The sequence below is a fragment of the Ostrinia furnacalis genome, unplaced genomic scaffold, assembly GCF_004193835.3.
Source record: "Ostrinia furnacalis isolate ACB-3 unplaced genomic scaffold, ASM419383v2 OfSCF5047, whole genome shotgun sequence".
Classification (NCBI taxonomy): domain Eukaryota; kingdom Metazoa; phylum Arthropoda; class Insecta; order Lepidoptera; family Crambidae; genus Ostrinia; species Ostrinia furnacalis.
The window spans coordinates 313,302-334,505 of NW_021135286.1; the positions used below are offsets into that span (position 1 = coordinate 313,302).

General features: G+C 39.8%; 1 protein-coding gene across 2 annotated transcripts in view; it reads left to right on the forward strand.

Annotated features, from left to right (window-relative positions):
- krz (beta-arrestin protein kurtz) overlaps window positions 1–21,204 on the forward strand; it is a 64,708-nt gene that overhangs the window by 40,990 nt on the left and 2,514 nt on the right. The window contains exons 3-12 of one of the 2 annotated variants that reach the window (XM_028315155.1): window positions 2,860–2,926; window positions 4,016–4,111; window positions 4,972–5,032; window positions 6,289–6,446; window positions 8,727–8,953; window positions 9,790–9,922; window positions 10,436–10,596; window positions 12,881–13,024; window positions 14,263–14,349; window positions 15,404–15,520. In XM_028315155.1, the coding sequence (XP_028170956.1) occupies window positions 4,040–4,111; window positions 4,972–5,032; window positions 6,289–6,446; window positions 8,727–8,953; window positions 9,790–9,922; window positions 10,436–10,596; window positions 12,881–13,024; window positions 14,263–14,349; window positions 15,404–15,520 (1,160 nt within the window). In that variant the 5' untranslated portion in view covers window positions 2,860–2,926; window positions 4,016–4,039. The remainder of the gene's footprint in view (window positions 1–2,859; window positions 2,927–4,015; window positions 4,112–4,971; window positions 5,033–6,288; window positions 6,447–8,726; window positions 8,954–9,789; window positions 9,923–10,435; window positions 10,597–12,880; window positions 13,025–14,262; window positions 14,350–15,403; window positions 15,521–21,204) is intronic. The other variant, XM_028315156.1, reaches the window with a different exon arrangement.

Genomic DNA, 21,204 nt, shown 5'->3' on the forward strand with positions numbered 1-21,204 from the left:
TATAACGACTTGGCAGTTGGCACTACCAGCACAACAGTACAGAATATAGGTAACTTTCAGACATAATATGTCACCCAATAAATCATAATTACACCCGCGTTCATTCATTCCATTAGGGTATTCTTGTGTACAATACATTCATAGAGGTTCCTCTCGTATAAGTAATAATAACGGCGCAAGGCCCTGGACGGAAATCCGATTACCGGGCCCCTGTCGCTTGCTGGCGGGCTCCGTCTAAACAGACGGGCAAATATATTTAGTCATATCTACGGAAACTCTGTGCTTCTACCGTCACAAGTATACAAAATGAGATTGGTAATTTGGGATACAAGAACTAAAATCTCACAAGCAGTAATTTATTTTGAAGTCTACGCCCATGTCGTCCTTCAAGTAATATTTTAAACTAGCGGCCGCCCGCGACTTCGTATGCGTAGATCCCGTTTTACTCCCTTAGGGGTGGAGTTTCTTAAAATCCTATCTTAGCGGATGCCTACGTTATATTCATCTACCTGCATGCCAAATTTCAGCCCGATCCGTCCAGTGGTTTGGGCTGTGCGTTGATAGATCACAATGTCCGTCAGTCAGTCATCTTTGAGTTATATCTATTTAGATAAATAGGTACCTACAATTAAGACAATATTACGATCTTTAAAAAAATATGCAAATCGTGAAATTCTCTTATAATAGAAAACTACTTTTGAAATTTCGTCCCCTGGTCTTATAAGGCCTCTACTAATCTCAGAACCAACCTGGTTGTAATTTTAGTACAGTACCTAATTAGAGTTTGGCTACGGGGATATACATATGTATAATTCCCTATGGCCTAACTAGTTTGGCAATATGATGAGGCTTAGTTTTAGATAGTTGTCTGAAATATCTAACATTGGTTGGCGTTGCCCAGGCAGATTTCCAAACACAGAAGTTCTTAATAAGCTTCTGAGTACTTAGTGAAATGGGTGAATATCTAGCTCTATTTATCTTTTTTACCTCGTTATTATTTAGATAGAGTTTAAAAATACATTACTTATAGTAGACCAGTAACTGGTACGTCAGACACCGTAATCTAATTAAAATCAACTGCGCCGCTATATGCAGGGGACGTCTCATGGGGTGCCGTAGTTATGGTGTTCGCAAGGCCGAGTGGAATGACGGAATTCGATTAGTCGGTCCTATGTCACCGAGTCCACGACACGGAACACGCCAATTATTATATGTCAGCTCACATCAGCACATACAATGTTGCTTTCATATATTAATATGGTAAAGCTTTTACTATATCAGAAGCTTTTATCGCGATAATTAATCGTCGTTTGTCGTCTAACTGAAATAATAACGACCCGCTTCCTAACCCAGCTGCTAATTTTAATTCATCTTAGGCCCGATTCGATCAATAGAAATAGAAATAGAAATATTTATTTGTCTTTGAATAGGGTGTAAAGAAGGTCGAAAATAACAAAATATGATCACCTATCCAGCCATCAACAATAGCATGCAAATATATCGAAAAAATATTGACACTACATATAATTATTACGGTATTACTTTTTGCTGATTATTCCCTATAGCTTAAAAATTCTTGGAGAGAGTAGAATAGAAACTAGAACTAGAAACTAGAACAGAATAGAAACAAACTTTTACCTGGTATAATTGACACATTGACAGTTTCAGTATGGGAAATATGTTAAAATGTCGAATAACGGACGATTTTATCTGAGATTAATATTTACTATTGTTTGGTCGAATCCACCCTCAGTAGATTAATTAAAAATGTTATCACAACAAGTCAAAGGAAACGTAACAAAGCAACAATGTTTGCCTTCGCAGTTTCGTAATTACGGGATAACTATTTGGTAACTACGTGCTTGTTCGGGATTAAGGTTAATCTTGTTTTTACTTTTCCCCGTTAATAAAGATAAGTGTACTCGTGCGTAAACTCAATATCCTTACAGTGTGTAAGAATCTAATTTATAAAAAATGTTGTTCTTTTTTTCATAAATTATTAGGTTCTATTCAGGCTCAATCGGTTTATTTTTTCATATTTTATTTCTCTGTCTGCATAGTCTGGAAGTCATTAGCTCCGTGTTGGTCCGTATTTTATTATTGAGTAATTATTCCGAAGCATTGGTAACGTAAAATTTATACTGGGACGTGTGAAAGCGCATTTTAAAACCCTATTAAATAGAAACGATTTTTTGTTTGATACACCTACATGCACTAAAATAAAATAAAAATAACAATATAAAAAAGTCAATACAATTAGAGTGAAAAATCTCAATCACAAAATTCAAAAGACAACAATATTTACTCTCCCTACGCCATCTGTTTGAAGTCTGTGCCAAGCTCGAATCACAGTAAATAAATATTTAGCCATAAAAATAGCTAAATTTTTGACTGATAAGTATACATACGCATATCATTATTTTTGTTATAGAACACTTTTGTGCTTGAGAACGAAGCATATTAATAGTACTAGAGAACCAATAGATACAGAACAAAATACATATTAAGTTACCATTGAAGGGTACGATGATATTATTACAGTATCAGTAATATTATAGCTCTCTTTCATTCAATACGATGCGATAATAGGTTACGCCTACTTTTGCGTTTTAATTTCGCAATATTCACTTCCTTGTATCTCTATCAAAATGTAATTAATGAAGGTCAAAGGCTCAGTAATGTATTAAATATGAAAAGAATTCAAAAAGGTATGTGTCATAAAAAAGAAGAAGATATTAATGTGTATCATATAGTAGTAACTGAAAAATCCTGTATTCTGTACTGCTACTGACATTTTATTTAAGCAATGTGTCATCGGCCGTCAGCGCAGTCAATAAATTGTTTTTTCCGTTGTTCTAGGGCGGTGCGGCTGCGCAGCGATAGACTGTGCCGGTAGCGCGCACCCTGGAGCCCCACAAGGGCCCGCGTGAGTAAAATTATCATTTGATATTTTACATAGTTTGTTAGTTTTGCAAATAAATCGAAAACCGCACTTAGCCTCTTTCTTGATTGTGGTTTATCTTCCTTTTTTTTGGGGAAAAAATGCATTAAGTTGCATAAGTATCTACCCTGTCCCTGCGGGGTGGGTAAGGGAGACCGAGAAGAGTTGTAGAGCTCGCAACAGGACGTAATTTGTTAGCTCGAGACTTGAACTAAAAAGCACGCGCTGTTACGGGCTCGCTAGTCTACACTAATATTATAAAGAGGAAAACTTCGGAGAATGTGCGAAAGAATTACATGAATTAATTCCACCAGCCCCCTTCCATCATCGGGGAACCAGACGCAGGTTAGCGTACCATCCCTATATTGTTGACATTCCACCAGCTCGCACTAAGCGTTTCGATGACTCTTTTATGATGCGAACTGCTAGGGACTGGAATTCGTTGCCTGCTGCTGTCTATTATCCGGCCCTCTTCAAGGCTAGAGTGAATAGACACTTACAGCGCAGATATGTACCATCCTAGACTGCATCCCACTTAACATCAGGTGCGATTGTGGTCAGATACCTGCCTTGTTATGCATAAAAAAAAACTTTGTTTGGTTGTAATGAATAGGCTCAAAAACTACTAGACCGTTTTTAAAAATTCTTTCACCATTCGAAATCTACATTATCCTCGAGTAACATAGGCAAAATTTTATTTTGGAAAAAATAGGCGGGTCCTCTATAGGCTATATTATGTAGTCCACGCGGGCGAAGCCGCGGGCGGAAAGCTAGTAGTTAATAAGTTCCAAAAAATCGTCAACGTCTCAACTCGCCTTTGTTTCAACTCTCCTCGGTCTTTCCTATGCAATTTAATGCATTTTTTATGTGGGGCTCCCCTCATCAAAATGATGAGTCATAACAAATAACCCCGGCTCCGTCGATCGCCTTGGTGGGAAGAACTATGGGAATCCGGACAAAGCCTTTAACTACCACAGTGTGGTTTATCTTCCTACTCTAACCTGTAACTCTTGGTAGCAGTGCGTGCTGTTTGTAGTATAAATTGTATATTTATGTATAAATTGTGGTCGGCAGTGGAGCGGAGGCCGCGGCGGCAGGATGGACGACGCCGGCAGCAACAAGCAGCGGCAGGCGACGCGCGTCTTCAAGAAGAGCTCGCCCAATGGAAAGGTAATCCGCCAGGGACTAACTAAAGACTTCTATCTAAGGGGGCGCTTTGAGAAAAAAGAACACTTAGCGCCTCGTATCGTAAAGTACAAGTTATTCTATTGTTTGACCAGATACCTAGTTGGTACGAAACAACTGACTCGCGCATCAAAATCTTGAGCGTGTCGAACTTTTTAGAGGCATCTCAAACAGGAAGGAGGCGCTACTAAAATTTTATGCCCCGGTTAGAAAAAGTCGTAGATCCGTGATCGATTTAAGTCCCCCACTTGCCTATGACATACCGTGGGGAAGCACACTTGGCCCTATTGCCTAATTGCTCTTTTCCCAGTTAATGTCAGTAACGTGATTTATTTATCAGTGATATTATTTATAGACCTGTTTTAAAACTTTTATTAAACCCTGTGAGTAATTTATTTCGGTTTTTCTCGCTCCCGACCCAAATAAAATAAAATTATTTGTGCACTTAGTCGATGCATCTCTCGAAGCTCTTTTTTATCTCCAAATTGGGCTGACCAATAAAAACAAAACTTAATTCGTTGTTTTTTGCCACAAAAACCTCCGCAATTAAAAATGGTAGGCAGTAATTAACTTTTCCTCATGACAATACCACCGTTTACACGGTTACTTCTTCAATTACATTACGTTTATGGTTTCGACACGCTCGCACACGCGAACTTTGGTGGCGTATAGATAGGTTAGCTACACAATGCCAACTATAAGAATTGTCCAAAATGGTTTTTGTCGATCTAATTTTACCCTGTATTGTTTCTATAGATAGGTTGTGTGTTATCTTCAATCTAGAATATTTATATGGAAGAATTGACATGAATTTGTTACATAAAAGTTTTGTTTTTAATTTGCAGATAACAGTATATTTAGGGAAGAGGGACTTCGTAGACCACATAACACATGTAGACCCGATTGGTAAGTTTATCAATTACAATACTTAAAGATTGAAAGCTCTGTGATAGTAACCTTATTAATTTGTAATAGATTTACTGTTATGTAGAGGACTTATTGTAGTGCACCTACAATAAGTCACCAGCCCTTACGAGCTTTATTTGTAATTAATGTGTTGACAAATTATTAGTGAATAGAACAGAATAGAACACACTTATTATTGTACACCACCCAAGACCAGTAAAGAAAAGATAGAAAAAGATAATGCACAATTTAGGCGGTCTTATCGCCATGTGAATTTTGCCTTTGAAGTGCCTACTTCTATTATATTATTTCTTCCTTTATATTTGGATGGAACAGTTCATCAATCACCAAAAAAATGTTACTTAGAAATATAATTTTAAATAAGCAATTGAAAATAGTCACGGTGCTTGAAAAAACAGGGCGGGCGTTATTCTGGGGCACGCTCCGCGGAGGCCGCCTTAAGCCGCCATAATCCACTTTTTATCGAACGCCTGTCATCTGTCTCCGCCGGTGATAATTTCCCGGGCTTTGACTTTTCTCGTCTTAAGATTACACGATAATCAAGGAAGGTGAGCGGACAACCGAGGGGATCAATTGGGGGAAATGTATACGACGAATGATAACCTTTTTTATTCATTTCTGTCATTATCTCGATGTAAAGTTGACACAATCTTTGAAGTTCGATCATTAAAGTTACAAGTACAACCATGATTCCTTAAAAAGGCAGCTGAAATCTTAACTTTTGCTATGGATGCTTGTTACTATGTAAATTGAATTATCTCTCTCTTTTAATTTATTCATCCTACCCTTTAACTTAAATTACCTGAATCTAATTATTAATTAATGATTATCGTGGAACGCTTTCACTCTCTCACATGGGGTTTCCCTTCGAAATGTTATTTAAATTGAGATATTGTTATTTTTAAATTAGGGGGGTGAAATCTGGAAAACTGAGAAAACTCATTCAGTCAGCGCAGATCTGGGGCGGCGAAGCGTGGTTCTGTTTGCAAAGCATGAGCGCAGACGTATGCCACGGATTGAGCTGTCAAGCGGCACCACCAGGAGTAGTAGCTCTCGTGGCAGCTTGACGGGGCTTGCTAACCGTTAATTTTGGCTTTGGCATATCATTTCCAACCGTAGGGCATAAAAATAGGGTTTAGTTTAAATTATTTTCTCCTTGGTCTTCCCGCCATGCCTTACCTGGTCTGCGCTGACCCTGTTGCCTTTTACATACAGATGTCAAATATGAATTGCAGACGGCGTGGTACTAATCGACCCGGAGTATGTGAAGGAGAGGAAGGTATTCGGCCACGTGCTGGCCGCGTTCAGGTACGGCCGCGAGGACCTGGACGTGCTGGGGCTGACCTTCCGCAAGGACCTGTACCTGGCCGCCGAACAGGTAACAAAGAAAACGGTAAACGTCATCACACCGCTGACCTCGCTTCTAAAGCTTCAACCACACCAACGCGTGCAGATCGCCATAATGACAGGTCGCGCGGACTTTCATGGGTCGCGCGACCTGTCATTAGCCTATGATCGTGCCGGCGATGGCGATCTGCCCGGGGACGGTTCGCACCGCGACAGAGACAGGAGACCGTTACTAGACGCGTATAAGCGGCAGTTTGCGAGCGAGACCGAGACAGAAACCTAATGCCCGTCTTCACCATCAATTGACCCCTACGAAAACAAAATTCCTGTTAAATGTTACCATAGGGGTCACTTATAAATTAGGGATTGATGGTGAAAACCGGTATAAATCAAGTAACGGTCGCGGTGTCCCGCCTCGGTCTCTTCGATCGCTTGTCTCTATCGCGGTGTAAACTGCGCGGACTGTAACTGTGGTTTGCGTGCGTCGTGACAGAAATATGCGACCGAGACAAGAGACCGAAACGGGAGCCCGCGACCGTTATTTGACTTTAGACAATGTATAAGCGACAGTTCGCACCGCGACAGAGACAGGAGACAGTTACTAGACGTAGTTAGACTTTAGGCAATGTACGCGAACCACCACCTTAAGGCAGTTTACGCCGCGATAGAGACAAGCGACCGAAGAGACCGAAGCGGGACCACGACTGTTACTTGATTTTAGACAATGTATCGTTCGTTCGTTCGTTCGTTTCAGCCGAAAAACGTCCACTGCTGGACAAAGGGTCCAACTTCGAGAAAGAGGTTACTCGTCGAATCCAACTCGGCTGGGAAGCGTTCGGGAAGCTTCGCGAAATTCTCACGTCCGATATACCGCAGTGTCTCAAGTCAAAAGTATTTGACCAGTGTGTGTTGCCAGTGATGGTGTACGGATCAAGGGACGTGGTCGCTTACTATGTGCCTCATAAGAAGACAATGTATAATAAGAATAAATTCGCGATCGAAGCAGAGACGAGTTAGATACCTAAATCAAGTCGGTCGTGATCTCCCGTGAGTCCCGTCTCGGTCGCGTCGCGAACCGCCGCCTTTAATTCAAAAGCCTTTTAATATACATAGACTGCCTTGATTTAGTAGTTCTCGCATCGGAATTATTTGACAGCGGTTGCTTCGAAGCCTTCACAATAATACAGGGTGTTAGGTAAATGGGTATATGAGCCGACACTAGCCCATGTTAACATGGGCATATAAATGGTATGGTGAAGTCAGAAATTTGATATCATTATTTTATTTTTTTTAATTTTCATACAAAAAAAAATATAGAATCCGATTTGTATGAAAAATAAAATAATTGAAATGAAGATATCAATTTTCTGACTTCACCATACCATTTATATGATAATGTTAACATGGGCTAGTGTCGGCTCATATACCCATTTACCTAACACCCTGTATAAATAATTATTTTGTGCGCCAAAACATATTTGTTTATATTTCACAACCAAAGTTTAATTGTGCTGAAGTTTTCAACAGTAATTCATATTAATTTATTCACAAATATTAATAAGCAAGTTTAATAATTTTGAACAATTAAAACATGTTATCGCGGAAAAGTGATAGCATTATGAATATAATTAAAATAACAATAACATTGCATTTAGTCTAATAATTTATTGCGTTGCAATTTGTTATTTAGTCCGGATGTGCCAATCAAAGTTTCGATATTTGTTCCAATTAGGTGAAATATCAATGAATTATTAATAATGTTTTGCAAGACTGTATTACTGATAAGATACCTACGCATAATAATAGTAAGGGCGAGGACTTATTATAAATACAGGATGAAGAACTTAAAGTAATAATGAATTACACATGCTTGATGTAGTCCACATGCCATTTCCTGTTAAATTAATTGACGATTTGACGAATAGCAACTTAAGTTTAGAAAAATTACAACTTAGTTGAGGCTTTTGTATGGTGGACAAGCAAGTGACGTCACTATTCTGTCAACTCAAACTACTTTTTTCAATTACAATGCAATCAAAAATGGTAATTTACAGGTAATTTGAAATTAATTAAGTATTTAAGACAAGAACGAAGTGTCTTTTAAAAAAAAGTTGAGATTTCGAATTATTTGGGAATATGGTGTCAAAAAATTAAATTTATAAAATCAGATTTGTATGAAAGTTAAAATAATATAAATTTTCTGACTTCATACCATTTATATGCATATTATGTTAACATAGGCTAGTGTCGGCTTATAAACCCATTACCTAACACCCTGTATATTCACCGGTTGCGCTTGTAACGTGAGCGTTTGCGTTGTCGTCAGATTTACCCACCGACGAACACATCGAAGCGGCCACTGACGCGACTGCAGGAACGGTTGGTGCGCAAGCTGGGCCCGGCGGCGCACCCGTTCTACTTCGAGCTGCCGCCGCACTGCCCCGCGTCGGTCACGCTGCAGCCGGCGCCCGGCGACACCGGCAAGCCGTGCGGTGTCGACTACGAGCTCAAGGCGTTCGTGGCCGACGCGCAGGACGACAAGCCGCACAAGAGGTAGGGATTTGGAGGGGTTCGCCCAAATTTTTGCATGTCCTCCCGACAAAAAAATATCTGAAAAACTATAACGTTCAATATTTATGTTGTTTTTATACAGGGTGTCCCGTAAAGATCATACCAAACGTATGGACATGATAGACTAATGCATCCATTAATTACGGGCCACATTTTTTATAGATGGTCATCATCATCTATAAAAAAAAATGTGGCCCGCTACCGCGTCCAAACGCATGAATAGCTTTAGTAAAAGTATCACCATTACAGAGATTGATTTTTTCTTTTTTTTTTAATCCCTAATTTTGAGCCTATCTCTTGTTGCTCTGTGTATAATTTTCAAGATGAATAAGAAGAATAAAATAAGAGAAATATTTGCTCATTTGTACACACAGCAACAAGAGAAAGGCTCAAAATTAATGCCCATCCATTAGTCTATCCTTTTCTTAAGTTTGAAATGCTTCTTCCGCCAAAGTTCCAAAATCCCGTAAATGTGTTTCTATTCCTGATAATAGGGTAATTCGATTTGGCAACCTAGGTCACAAGATTCCCTATCTTTTGAAATCTTTGATTCCATACTTCCCCTTCGCAAAGGTTCTCTTTTAAATTAAGTTTCGCTTTTTTATGCTCGCTAACACCACGAGCAGCTCAAGTCAAGATGGGCCTGATTAAAAAACATTCTTAAGTTACTTTTCTGAACATGCTATAATCCAAAATCTTAATTGTCAAAATACCTGCCAGTGATCATAATGCAAAGCGTCTTTACTGTCACTGCCAAACGGCAGATGAAGTCAACTGTACCCCATTGTAAACTAATGATGTTTTGCATTGCCTTCCAGAAATTCAGTACGGCTCGCTATCAGAAAGATTATGTACGCGCCAAGCAAGCAGGGTGAGCAGCCGTCCGTCGAGGTCTCCAAAGAGTTCATGATGAGCCCAAACAAACTGTACCTGGAAGCCTCCTTAGATAAGGTCAGTTTAGTCTCGAAATTGCGCAGCCGCGGACAAATGTCAAATTTTAGTACAATAAAGGACGTCGCACATTTATCAACCCGGAAAGGGATCGTAACCGTATCAACTCGAGGCGGTCTGTATTCTTTGTATGAAACTCCATAATGCAACGCACACTTATCCGCACCGTAACGTAAACGCCTCGCCTCGCGATTGACAGCGCGCAAAAGGCGATGACAGCTCGCGAAAGGCGATACGGTGTTGATCCCTTTCCGAGTTGATAAGTCTGCTATGAGCTTTACTCGTGACTCCATTTCATTGCATCAACTGTATGGCCAAAGAGACATGCAAATAGGAAGAATAATGGACGAGTGGTTTTGGTGTTTGTCTTTGCTGTCAAATAAGTAAACAGTGTTATAATGATTGCAATTTTTGAGACGCTCTCACTGACATTTACATACAGTTCGAAAGTACATAACATGTTTTAGGTAAGATCAGACGGAACAGCATGTTTAAATAATATTGTTTATTTAGGAGCTTTATCACCACGGCGAGAACATAGCAGTGAACGTGCACATAGCGAACAACTCCAACCGGTCGGTGAAGCGCATCAAGGTGTCGGTGCGTCAGTTCGCCGACATCTGCCTGTTCTCCACCGCGCAGTACAAGTGCACCGTCGCCGAGGCGGAGAGCGAGTGAGTGCGCGCCTTTATACCGACACACTCGGCTAACAACAGTAACAACTAAAGCCTGGTCCGTGAGCACGTAGAATTTTGTCCAATGACCCCAAGCTACCCATCCTTATCGCTCGCGCGTATAATTATATTACTGTCGCGACTGTGCGACTGGCACCCGCAGTGAGTGTGCGAGCGCGACAGCAACATAATTACGCGCGAGCGATAAGGATGGGTAGCTTGGGGTCATTGGTCAAAATTCTACGTGCTCACGGACCAGACTATGGTGTCGGTGATCCGTTGTCCTAATAGGTCAACGACGAACGCGGCCCGATGCTAAAATATCGAGTAGTTGGTTGTATACGATTATATTAATGGCCTACGTAGGTAGTCGTGTCATGACGTGTGTCATACATGACGTGACGTATTGGACATTGGTCTCATTACGTCGCGTTCCGTCGCTCACCTAGGACAACGGGAGACTCATGCCCGTTTTCACTATCAATCCCTAATTTTTAAGTGACCCCTATGAAAACAAAATTAGTGTGAAAACGGGCTCACTGGTTTACTGGCCGACATTTGCCTCTGTCTACCTCATCTTTATGTTCATAATAGTCTTATTTTATGATATTCTTTATTTATACATGAATTATTTATAAGACATAACTTATTTATTGCACCTTTCCTTATTTATTTCAACCGCAATAACATTAATCTTCACTTTTTCCCTTTACCTACTTTGAAACGTGTTCCCACGCAGACATGGTGCTGTAAGCTGACAAATCGTTTTTGATTCAGGGAGGCAATGTCGAAGAAGAGAGTGTATAGATTCCCCTTCATTGAGATGTTCAGTAAGAATTTAAAAATGCAATCGCTGTAAGTAAATGTTTGCGTGTGAGTGCATGGATTGCATACAATTGTCCACAAGACCCTTTTATAAAGTTACCCTACTTCTTTATATTAGGTAATTTTCGTGCTGAAATATAAAAAACTTCGCTACACGGCCATACGTCGATATCTTTTGTTTCCCCATACTAAATCGCATGAGTTTGAGTAGTGGAAAGAAATAAGCCATCGATTCTATGGTATCTCAACTCAAAAACTACTGGCAAGTTATCTTGCATTTTACCGTTTTTAATTATAGACATTTGACAGTATCAATGGCAAAACATATTTATGTTTAGATAATGATATCAATAGTTAAAAAGTTATTGTTACTAATTAATCCCATTAAAACCATTATCGCTTATTTTATCGTACGGTTGATAAGTTTGTTGTGAATATACATATTTATTTATAATAAGCCTACGTTTTTAAATAACGAATTTCTAAACCTTTCCCTCCTTTATTAACATTTTTACTTCATCTTTTATGTGTCATATTTGTTTTCTCTTTTTTCACACAAACTGCATTATTTTAAAACACCTGTTATACCTACTTAGCAACCATTACATAAATCGATCCTCTTTATTCGATAACAAACAGATCAGCCCACTTAATAGACTAAGAAGAAGTATAAAGAGGGCCATCGCTTCAGCACTCACCAGTTGGAGCCAATGTCACTCAAGTGGATAAAATAGCTTCGCTAACTGGTAAGGGCTGAAGCGGTAACAGGACTATAGCACTCGCACCAAGCGTACGCTACGCCACCGTATACAGTGACTCTAACCCCCTTATTAATAAAAAGTTACATCCGATTACATGGATTAAAATGACATGTCCATACTAAATGACAATTTAAACCAGAGTTCATCTAGGGTGTAATTTTTATTAACAAGGAGGTTGAGGCGTAAAATTAGCGTGAGTTAGCGCCAATAGATTTAATACAATTTTTAGAAGCGCATTTGCAGTGCCACTACCATGACAAAGGTGTGTGGCTGTTGCGCTTCTAGAAGTTGTATGAAGACCGGCGCCACTTCAGTGCTCCCTCGAGCCTCTAATTTGAAGGCTCTACTCACTCACCAGTGACAGTGCCAACCATAAAGTTAATATTCATTCGGAATATAGCAACAAACCCGAGCTGTCAAACGAAACCGATTTTGGATGACACTGGATGTCATTTGTGTGTGAAAAAATCTGAGTTCAAATTTCAGCGTGCCAATAAGTGCTAACGAACTGTCAAATAGTTGCAAAAAACGGTTCTGTTGGACGTGACGGCGACGGCATCAAGCATCTTTTTTATCACACAGTGTTGCTGCTAGTGATGTGACATATGCTCGCTCAGTTCTTTGTTGCTCTATTCCGCTAGGTATATTAAGTTGATGGATAAATCCGAGAGCCCTCATTACAAGTGGCATTCGTACAGGGAAGGCTGCCCCGTCGGGCCGGGCTTCACGCTGAGCAAGGTGTTCACACTCACGCCGCTGCTCGCCAACAACAAGGACAAGTGGGGGCTGGCGCTCGACGGCCAGCTCAAGCACGAAGACACCAACCTCGCTTCCAGCACTCTGTGAGTACCCAGCCCGGGACCGTTACCACAGAATAATAATAAGTACTACGTACAGAAGTTTTACTTCGCGAAGGTATTTAAAAAAATGTATGCTCAAATGTCATTAACAATATGGTGTAATTTAGCCTGTCTCAAGAGTCAAGCACCATTTTGTTGACAAACGTCAGTGATCGGCACTGCGCCGAAGCTGTAGGGCTGACTTCGGTAAAATGATGTGACGTGAGGTGCCAAACTGCGGAAAATGGCGGAGGAAATACATGATTTAGCATGAATTATCATGAATAATATTAACTACTTATTTACCTCTCAGTGTCTTGAGGCAACTTAAAAAAGTACATTCTGTGTTTTTATTATTATTTAGGCAGTTAAATACTGCACAGTATTTAGTACACCATTTTCTTTATTTTCTTCCATCACACACAAGAATACGCGTGCGTGAGTCAATGTTCGCTCGTATATGAGGCCTTGTCGAATAGTATCCTATAGGTGGGCCATCGTGCGTGTTTTGTTTTCGATGTAAACTCGCGGAGATGAACAGGCCTGCCGTTACTTCTAAACTTACGAGCAAAAGTATGGAATCACCCCTTTGTGTTCCGAGCGGTCTTAAGAACTGAATGACTACGTATTGTATGTATCTATGGTATCAATTTTAAGCTTATAATATCACCTTTAAAATGGTTCCATTTTTATTGAACTTCTATTAGTCATTTAGTTCTTATGATCGCTCGGAATAAATAGGGTGATTCCATATTTTTGCTCGCGAGTGTATTTATATCAACCGGCAGATAATGGGACTATTCCCAACCCAACTCCTGCGTAGCCAGGATCTACAGCTTGACCGCCAATAAAAACCCAACCAGGGAAGGACAAGTTTGTCCCGGGGGAAAGATAAACTGTCATTGGACCCGCAACAAAATTAATCAGAACATAGGAGTTCGAAATATAGGTTCGACTTCTCTCCATTGCAAAGCGGATGACAGGTGACCAACAAAAGTAGTAGCAGTATTCCGGATTCAGTAAAAAATACTGATCCTACAAAATGATCAGCAAAATCAAGCAAAATCGGTCCTGTAAGTAAATACTGTGAATATTACCTCCAGTACCGACTGATCAGTTAAAAAGGATCCTGTAAAATTAGACGTTCTATGTGTGACTATAACAGGATTAGTGACTAGAACCCTTATATTGTAAAAAAAATGAATTACGCTTTGAATATAACTGGATGATGTGTTTTTCAGGATTGCTGACCCTTCGCAACGTGAAAATCTAGGTATCATAGTTCAATACAAGGTGAAAGTGAAACTATGTCTCGGTCCATTAGGAGGGTGAGTATCGTATTATTTAATCAAGTCAATTATGTATGAATAAAGTTTATTAAAGTTTAATAAAGTTTAGTCACCGTTCATTGTGGAAAACCTTGGGGGAGGCCTTTGTCCAGCAGTGGACGTCATTTGGTTGAAACAACAACAACAACAACAAAGTTTAAAAAGGCATCGACAGCCAGCATAGCTCACTGGAAGTGTAGGTCAAATACTCCATTTTGTCTCTTCCTACAGTGGGCATACGTTTTGATCCCTTTCCGGGTTGATAAATGTGCTATGACCCTTATTAGTAATTAGCTGTGCCCGCGAATTCCAATTCAAATAATTATTTACACAATTTTTCGTTTTTCGCAACATTTTTATTACTGCTCCGCCCGGATTCTTAGTTTCTGAGATAAGCAAACAAACTCTTCAACTTTATAATATTATTAGTATAGATTGTTTTGTTTTTTAACGGCACGGCAACCCACGACAAGGCAGGTATTTGACCGAAATCGCACCGTTGTCAAACTCATAAAACTCATTTATTTATGCAAGGAGGTTTTTAAAAGCACCTAAAAAACATTTTTATGTGAGATGAAGTCTAGGATGTTACATATCTGCCCTGTAAGGATGGTTTTAGAGTCACGCTGACGCACGCTGACCGTCAGCGCTGACAGCCGAGATGTATGAAGCGTCGGCGCCGAGCGATCAGCGTCACTCAGGAACGTTCCCTTTAATAAGGGCTATCGTTTTTATACTTAACAGTTGGCACCCCTGGCGATTTTCAAGACCTTACTCTACAGTGGCGCCATCTTGATAAGTGCAAATGCGATAGTCCTCCTACCACTTTAGCGCTCACCAGTTGGTGCCACTGTCTTCGCTACTAGCAAGTGACAGGACCTTACTCTACAGTGGCGCTAACTGGTGAGCGCTAAAACGATAGCCCTCATTACATACATATTGATATGTCAGCGCCGACGATCAGCGAGCGGTCAGCGCGATTCTAAAGCCCGCCTAAGTGCGTATTCGCTCTCGGCTTGAAAAGGGCCGGATTATAGTGTTGTGAACGTTGCAGCGACCTGAGCGCGGAGCTGCCGTTCATCCTGATGCACCCGAAGCCGGACGACGAGCCGCGCGCCGCGCCCGACCCCGCGCCCGCTGACCACGACCTCATCCAGCTCGACCCGCACCCGTAAGTCCGCCCAGGCTAGGGTTGCCAGGCGTCCGGATTTAGCCGGACATGTTTGGCTTTTTAAGGTCTTGTCCGGCCTGTCCGGCTTTTGTTAGGCTTTATATGTGGCTGCCGCGCCAGGTGAAAGTCGAGTCACAGAATAATATCAAGCGCACGCATCAGGATGATAGGCAACCGATGATGATAATACCCACTCGNCAAAGATAAACTGTCATTGGTCCTTGGAACGAAATTAATCAGAAGAACATAGGAGTTCGAAATATAGGTTCGACTTCCCTCCATTGCAAAGCGGATGACAGGTGACAAACAAAAGTAGTAGCAGTATTCCGGATCCAGTAAAAATACTGATCCTACAAAATGAGCACCAAAATCAAGCAAAATCGTTCCTGTTTTACTTACAGGACCGATTTTGCTGTGAATATTATTACCTCCAGTAGCGACTGATCAGTTTAAAAAGGATCCTGTAAAATTAGACGTTCTAAGTGTACGCGCCCTTATATTGTAAAAAATTTGAATTACGCTTTGAATATAACTGGATGATGTGTTTTTTCAGGATTGCTGACCCTTCGCAACGTGAAAATCTAGGTATCATAGTTCAATACAAGGTGAAAGTGAAACTTTGTCTTGGTCCATTAGGAGGGTGAGTATCGTATTATTTAATCAAGTCAATTATGTATGAATAAAGTTTAAAAAAAGGAGCCAGCATAGCTCACTGGAAGAGTAGGTCAAATCCTCCATTTTGTCTGTCTTCCTACAGTGGGAATATGTTTTGATCCCTTTCCGGGTTGATAAATGTGCTATGACCCTTATTAGTAATTAGCTGTGCCCGCGAATTCTAATTCAAATAATTATTTACACAATTTTGGGTAAATAATGGTTCGCAGGCGTGAAAATAGTCTGAATAATATTTCCCGTTTTTCGCAATATTTTTATTACTGCTCCGCCCGGATCCTTAGTTTCTGAGTTAAGCAAAAAAACTTCAGCTTTATAATATTATTAGTATAGATTGTTTTTTTACGCACGACAAGGCAGGTATTTGACCGAAATCGCGCCTGTGTCAAAATTCATTTATTTATGCAAGTAGGCTTTTAAAAGCACTTTTAAAAAACATTTTTAAGTGAGATGCAGTCTAGGATGTTACATATCTGCCCTGTAAGGCTGGTTTTAGAGTCACGCTGACGCACGCTGACCGTCAGCGCTGACAGCCGAAATGTATGAAGCGTCGGCGCCGAGCGATCAGCGTCACGTAGGAACGTTCCCGTCAATTACATACATATTGATCTTTCAGCGCCGACGATCAGCGAGCGGTCAACGCGATTCTAAAACCCGCCTAAGTTAGTGATGTACAAGGCTCGAGGCTTCAGACAGAGTCCTTTTGTCGAGAGCTCAGAGTCGTTTACAGGTTTCGCCTCGTTTGTATGAAACTCGACGACTCGGAAGTCTTTTTTAGAGTTCGAGCCTTTTCCGGGGCTCGCCTCGTTTGTATGAAGCTTGGAGTCTTTCGCAGCCTTCTTGAAAGCTCGAGCCTTTTTGAAAGCCCAGTTAACTTTTGTGTTAAGATACCTACACAATAAAATACATATTTGAAAAACGATTTCACAAAAGGACACAAATCAAATAATGACTACATACGATTAGAATTATGACTTTTCCTAACAAAATAAAATATAAGTAAATTTTAAGAATCTTATAATAAAAATCAATGGAGCTAGGTGATGTTTTTTTTTTTGAAGGTTTGAGCTCTTTTGAAGGTTCGAGCTCTTTTGAAGGTTCGAGCTACATAGTTAGAAGGCTCGAGTTCTTTTAAAGCCTCGTGGCATGGCTCAGAGAGCTCGCAGCTCGGCTAAGCTCGGGGCACCGAGCCTACCGAGCTCACTGAGTCTTGCCATTCCGCCTCGAGGCTTCAAAAATAGGACTCGACTATCGTCGATTATTATTTCTAATAAATAAAAAAAAACTATTGTCAATTGGTCAATGTCATCATTGCATTGCACTGATGGGATAGAAAAATAAACAAGCAAAACCTTATTTGTTAGCAACGTCATATTTATTTAAATGTTAGCAGCACTGTTTCTTGCACTGTTATGTTGGCAGGTTTGACTCTTACAGTACCTAGTGCAAGCGAAAACCGACACTAAGGTGACGAACCTTTTCATTCTGCGACTGTACATCACTAGCCTAAGTGCCTATTCGCTCTCGGCTTGAAAAGGGCCGGATTATAGTGTTGTGAACGTTGCAGCGACCTGAGCGCGGAGCTGCCGTTCATCCTGATGCACCCGAAGCCGGACGACGAGCCGCGCGCCGCGCCCGACCCCGCGCCCGCCGACCACGACCTCATCCAGCTCGACCCGCACCCGTAAGTCCGCCCAGGCTAGGGTCGCCAGGCGTCCGGCTTTAGCCGGACATGTTTGGCTTTTAAGGTCTTGTCCGGCCAAATATTGGCTTGTCCGGCCAAATATTGGCTTGTCCGGCCTGTCCGGCTTTTGTTAGGCTTTATATGTGGCTGTCGCGCCAGGCGAAAGTCGAGTCACAGAATAATATCAAGCGCACGCATCAGGATGATAGGCAACAGATGATGATAATAACCACTCGTGAGCTATGACACTAATTAAACCCCCCCTCCCCCGTGACATGTCCGGCTTTTAGGGTAAAATGTCCGGCCAAATGAAGCTCAGAGTCCGGCNAAGACGCTGGCTTGTTGGAGAGTGCTTTTATGACATGAAAGAATATTTTGACTTAAATAAACAATGTAAATGAATGTGTACCTGACAAGCATGTAATATTATTATGATTTTATTAATGGACATCTTTTTAATTTTAATTTATTTAATGTGACATTTTTCTTAAGTTTTTGCATGCCGACATTCGGTAGAGCACGCATGCACTTACAAACTGCTTTATGTATAATTTGAACAAATATGTACCGTGTCTCTTACGCAAATAAATGATTTCTATTCTATTCTTAAGTTGCCCCGTAGAGCTAAATACGGTATTGGTAAGTCAAAGCTTAAAAAAATATTGAAATTACTTAGTTTCACAGTAATACTTTAGTTATTTCAATATAATTTATCTGTCTTAAAAAAATTAAATACACATATTTTCTTGATTTTCATGGCTTTTTTTAACATTTTTTAATGAATAAAATAAAAGTTACTTCTAATATTTTTTTTTTTAAATAAAGAAATCGACAAAATGTTATTTTTTTCATGAATTCTCTTATTTTTTAATACTTTTACATAAATTATACAGCAACTAAGTAAACAAAACCCAGCAAATACATCAAATTATTTTAATTTGGGCAGTACTTACACCAATTTGACCTATGTTTTTTCCAAAAGTATGGTGTAAAATTAGTGTAACCGTCAAAAGTACAAAAATACATTGGTGTAACTGCAATTTATTTCCTTAACTAAGACATATTAGATAATTCTTTTTATTTAATCTAAAACCGCGTAGAATTCTAAGCATTTCTGTAAAAACAGATCCAAAAAAGGTTAAATAGGAAAAAAGTTATGTCCGATTCAAGACGAAAAAAAACTTTAAACGGCTCTACTGAAAAACTATTTTGTCAGTTACCCCAAGTGAACCTGCAACTGACGATATGTACTATCTATACAGTATTCCAACTCGGCCATATTTTTGAAATAAATGTCAACAGCCCCGCGGTACGTCACGGTATGACAACATGCGATAGGGCTGCTCACCTACAGTACCCTTTCTAATTACATCTGTCTACTTAGAATTTCTATCTAGTTTTGTGATTGTAATTTTTTTTTTATTAAGACAAACAAAATACTTCGTGAATGGAATAGGATAAAAATGCGTGTCGTTTTGTGATTAGTAGATTTAATTTTAAAAAATATACTTAAATAATTTTGAATCTACTAATCATAATGATGAGTACTCAATGACCTGTTACTTTAATTTCAGGCGGGTGAAATCGTTGGCAAAATCTGGTTTTAAACAATATATAATTTTCATTTCAAATCAAACTGACTGAAAATGACCATTTCGGACAGTTAATGANTGTAAACGACTTACCGAAGGCTACCTGTTTTGAAACTAACTTGTTTGCAGATGATATTTCACTTGTTATACCAAATAATGAGAAAGGGGTGATCTACGAAGCTTCGATTAATAAATCAATAGTTAATGTAGATAACTGGTTAAGACAGAATAATCTCTTAATTAACGCCTCAAAAATAAAAGCATAAACTTAAACTTAAAATGCCGAGAACAAATTATAGATGAAGTCCATGAGACGAAATTTCTGGGTATTACACTGGATCACCATTGCAATTGGAAAAGTCATGTTCAGGGTATATGTAAGAAGTTAAGCTGTTTCGTATTTGCTCTGTATCGTCTAAGAAATACAACAAATGAAAAGANAGGCGGGTGAAATCGTTGGCAAAATCTGGTTTTAAACAATATATAATTTTCATTTCAAATCAAACTGACTGAAAATGACCATTTCGGACAGTTAATGACTAGTTTTTGACAAATTTGACCGTAAATGACGATCAGTCAAATTCAATCACCTTAGTCATTTTCAACATTAGGCCATCGACGTCCGTTCGGCACATTCGCGACACCCCTAATTTTTTCATCTCGAACACGTCCAAAGATTTGAAATTCGAAGGAGAGCTCGCGTTTCGTCGGTTTATATGAAGTTACAATACCTACTGTATGATATTATTACCGTGCCGTAGGCCTCGGTCCACACCCTCTAGTTGGGTTATCGGGCGCCTTATGCATTGGCATTCTCTAGGGTTCTGTTCCAGGGCGGGCTTGGTCCCCGACATACCATGGCGATTAGTATCATAGCTCAATAGCCGNGTTTGAATTGTCATCTTTACATAAAATATTTTGGCTTGGGCCAAACGGAGTATTATAATCATTGGTCATATTTTGATGTTGTTCTCGGTCATAACTTTTACCTGGGTTGAACGGAGATCTAGGTTTCTTTAAAACAGTTTTTTTGTAAGAATCCCAGCCTGGGTTATTATTAGGAACATATTTTAGTTTTGAGTTCTGGGGAAGATTTCCAGAAGTTTGAGAATGAGATTGAGTCGAGCTACCAGATCTTACAACATCTGCAAAAGATTTACCAATTGGAGGATGCAGTTTTAAAGCCTCAGCATAAGTAATGCAACTTTTGGCCATTGTCTCCTTAATATTTTTTTGACGTGTGTATTCAGGGCATTTTCTACTAGTAGCCTGATGGGGACCTGAGCACAAGAAACATAATACATTTTCCTCCTCAACATTACAGGTATCACCGGTGTGGCCAAGACCACATTTATAACATCTTGGAAGGGACCTACACTGACTCTTCACATGACCATAGCGACAACATTGGTAACATTGGATTGTTGGGTAAATGTAAAGATCAACCGGCAAAGAGTTGTAACAAACAAAGATTCTTTTAGGCAGAACCTGACCAAATGTTAATACAACTGTCTCAATGGGGACAAATTCAGACTTTCCATTAACAAAATTCTTCTTTTTCAACCTTCTAATTTTTAAGATTCTACCACACCCCATTGGTACAGTTATATTATTAAGGATGTCCTCATCATTCCACTCTGTAGGAACTCCTCTGATCACTCCCATCCGTGTGATATTGAATGTTGGAATAAAAGTCTTGTAATTGTTAGTTTTAAGCAAGTCATTATTAAGGAATG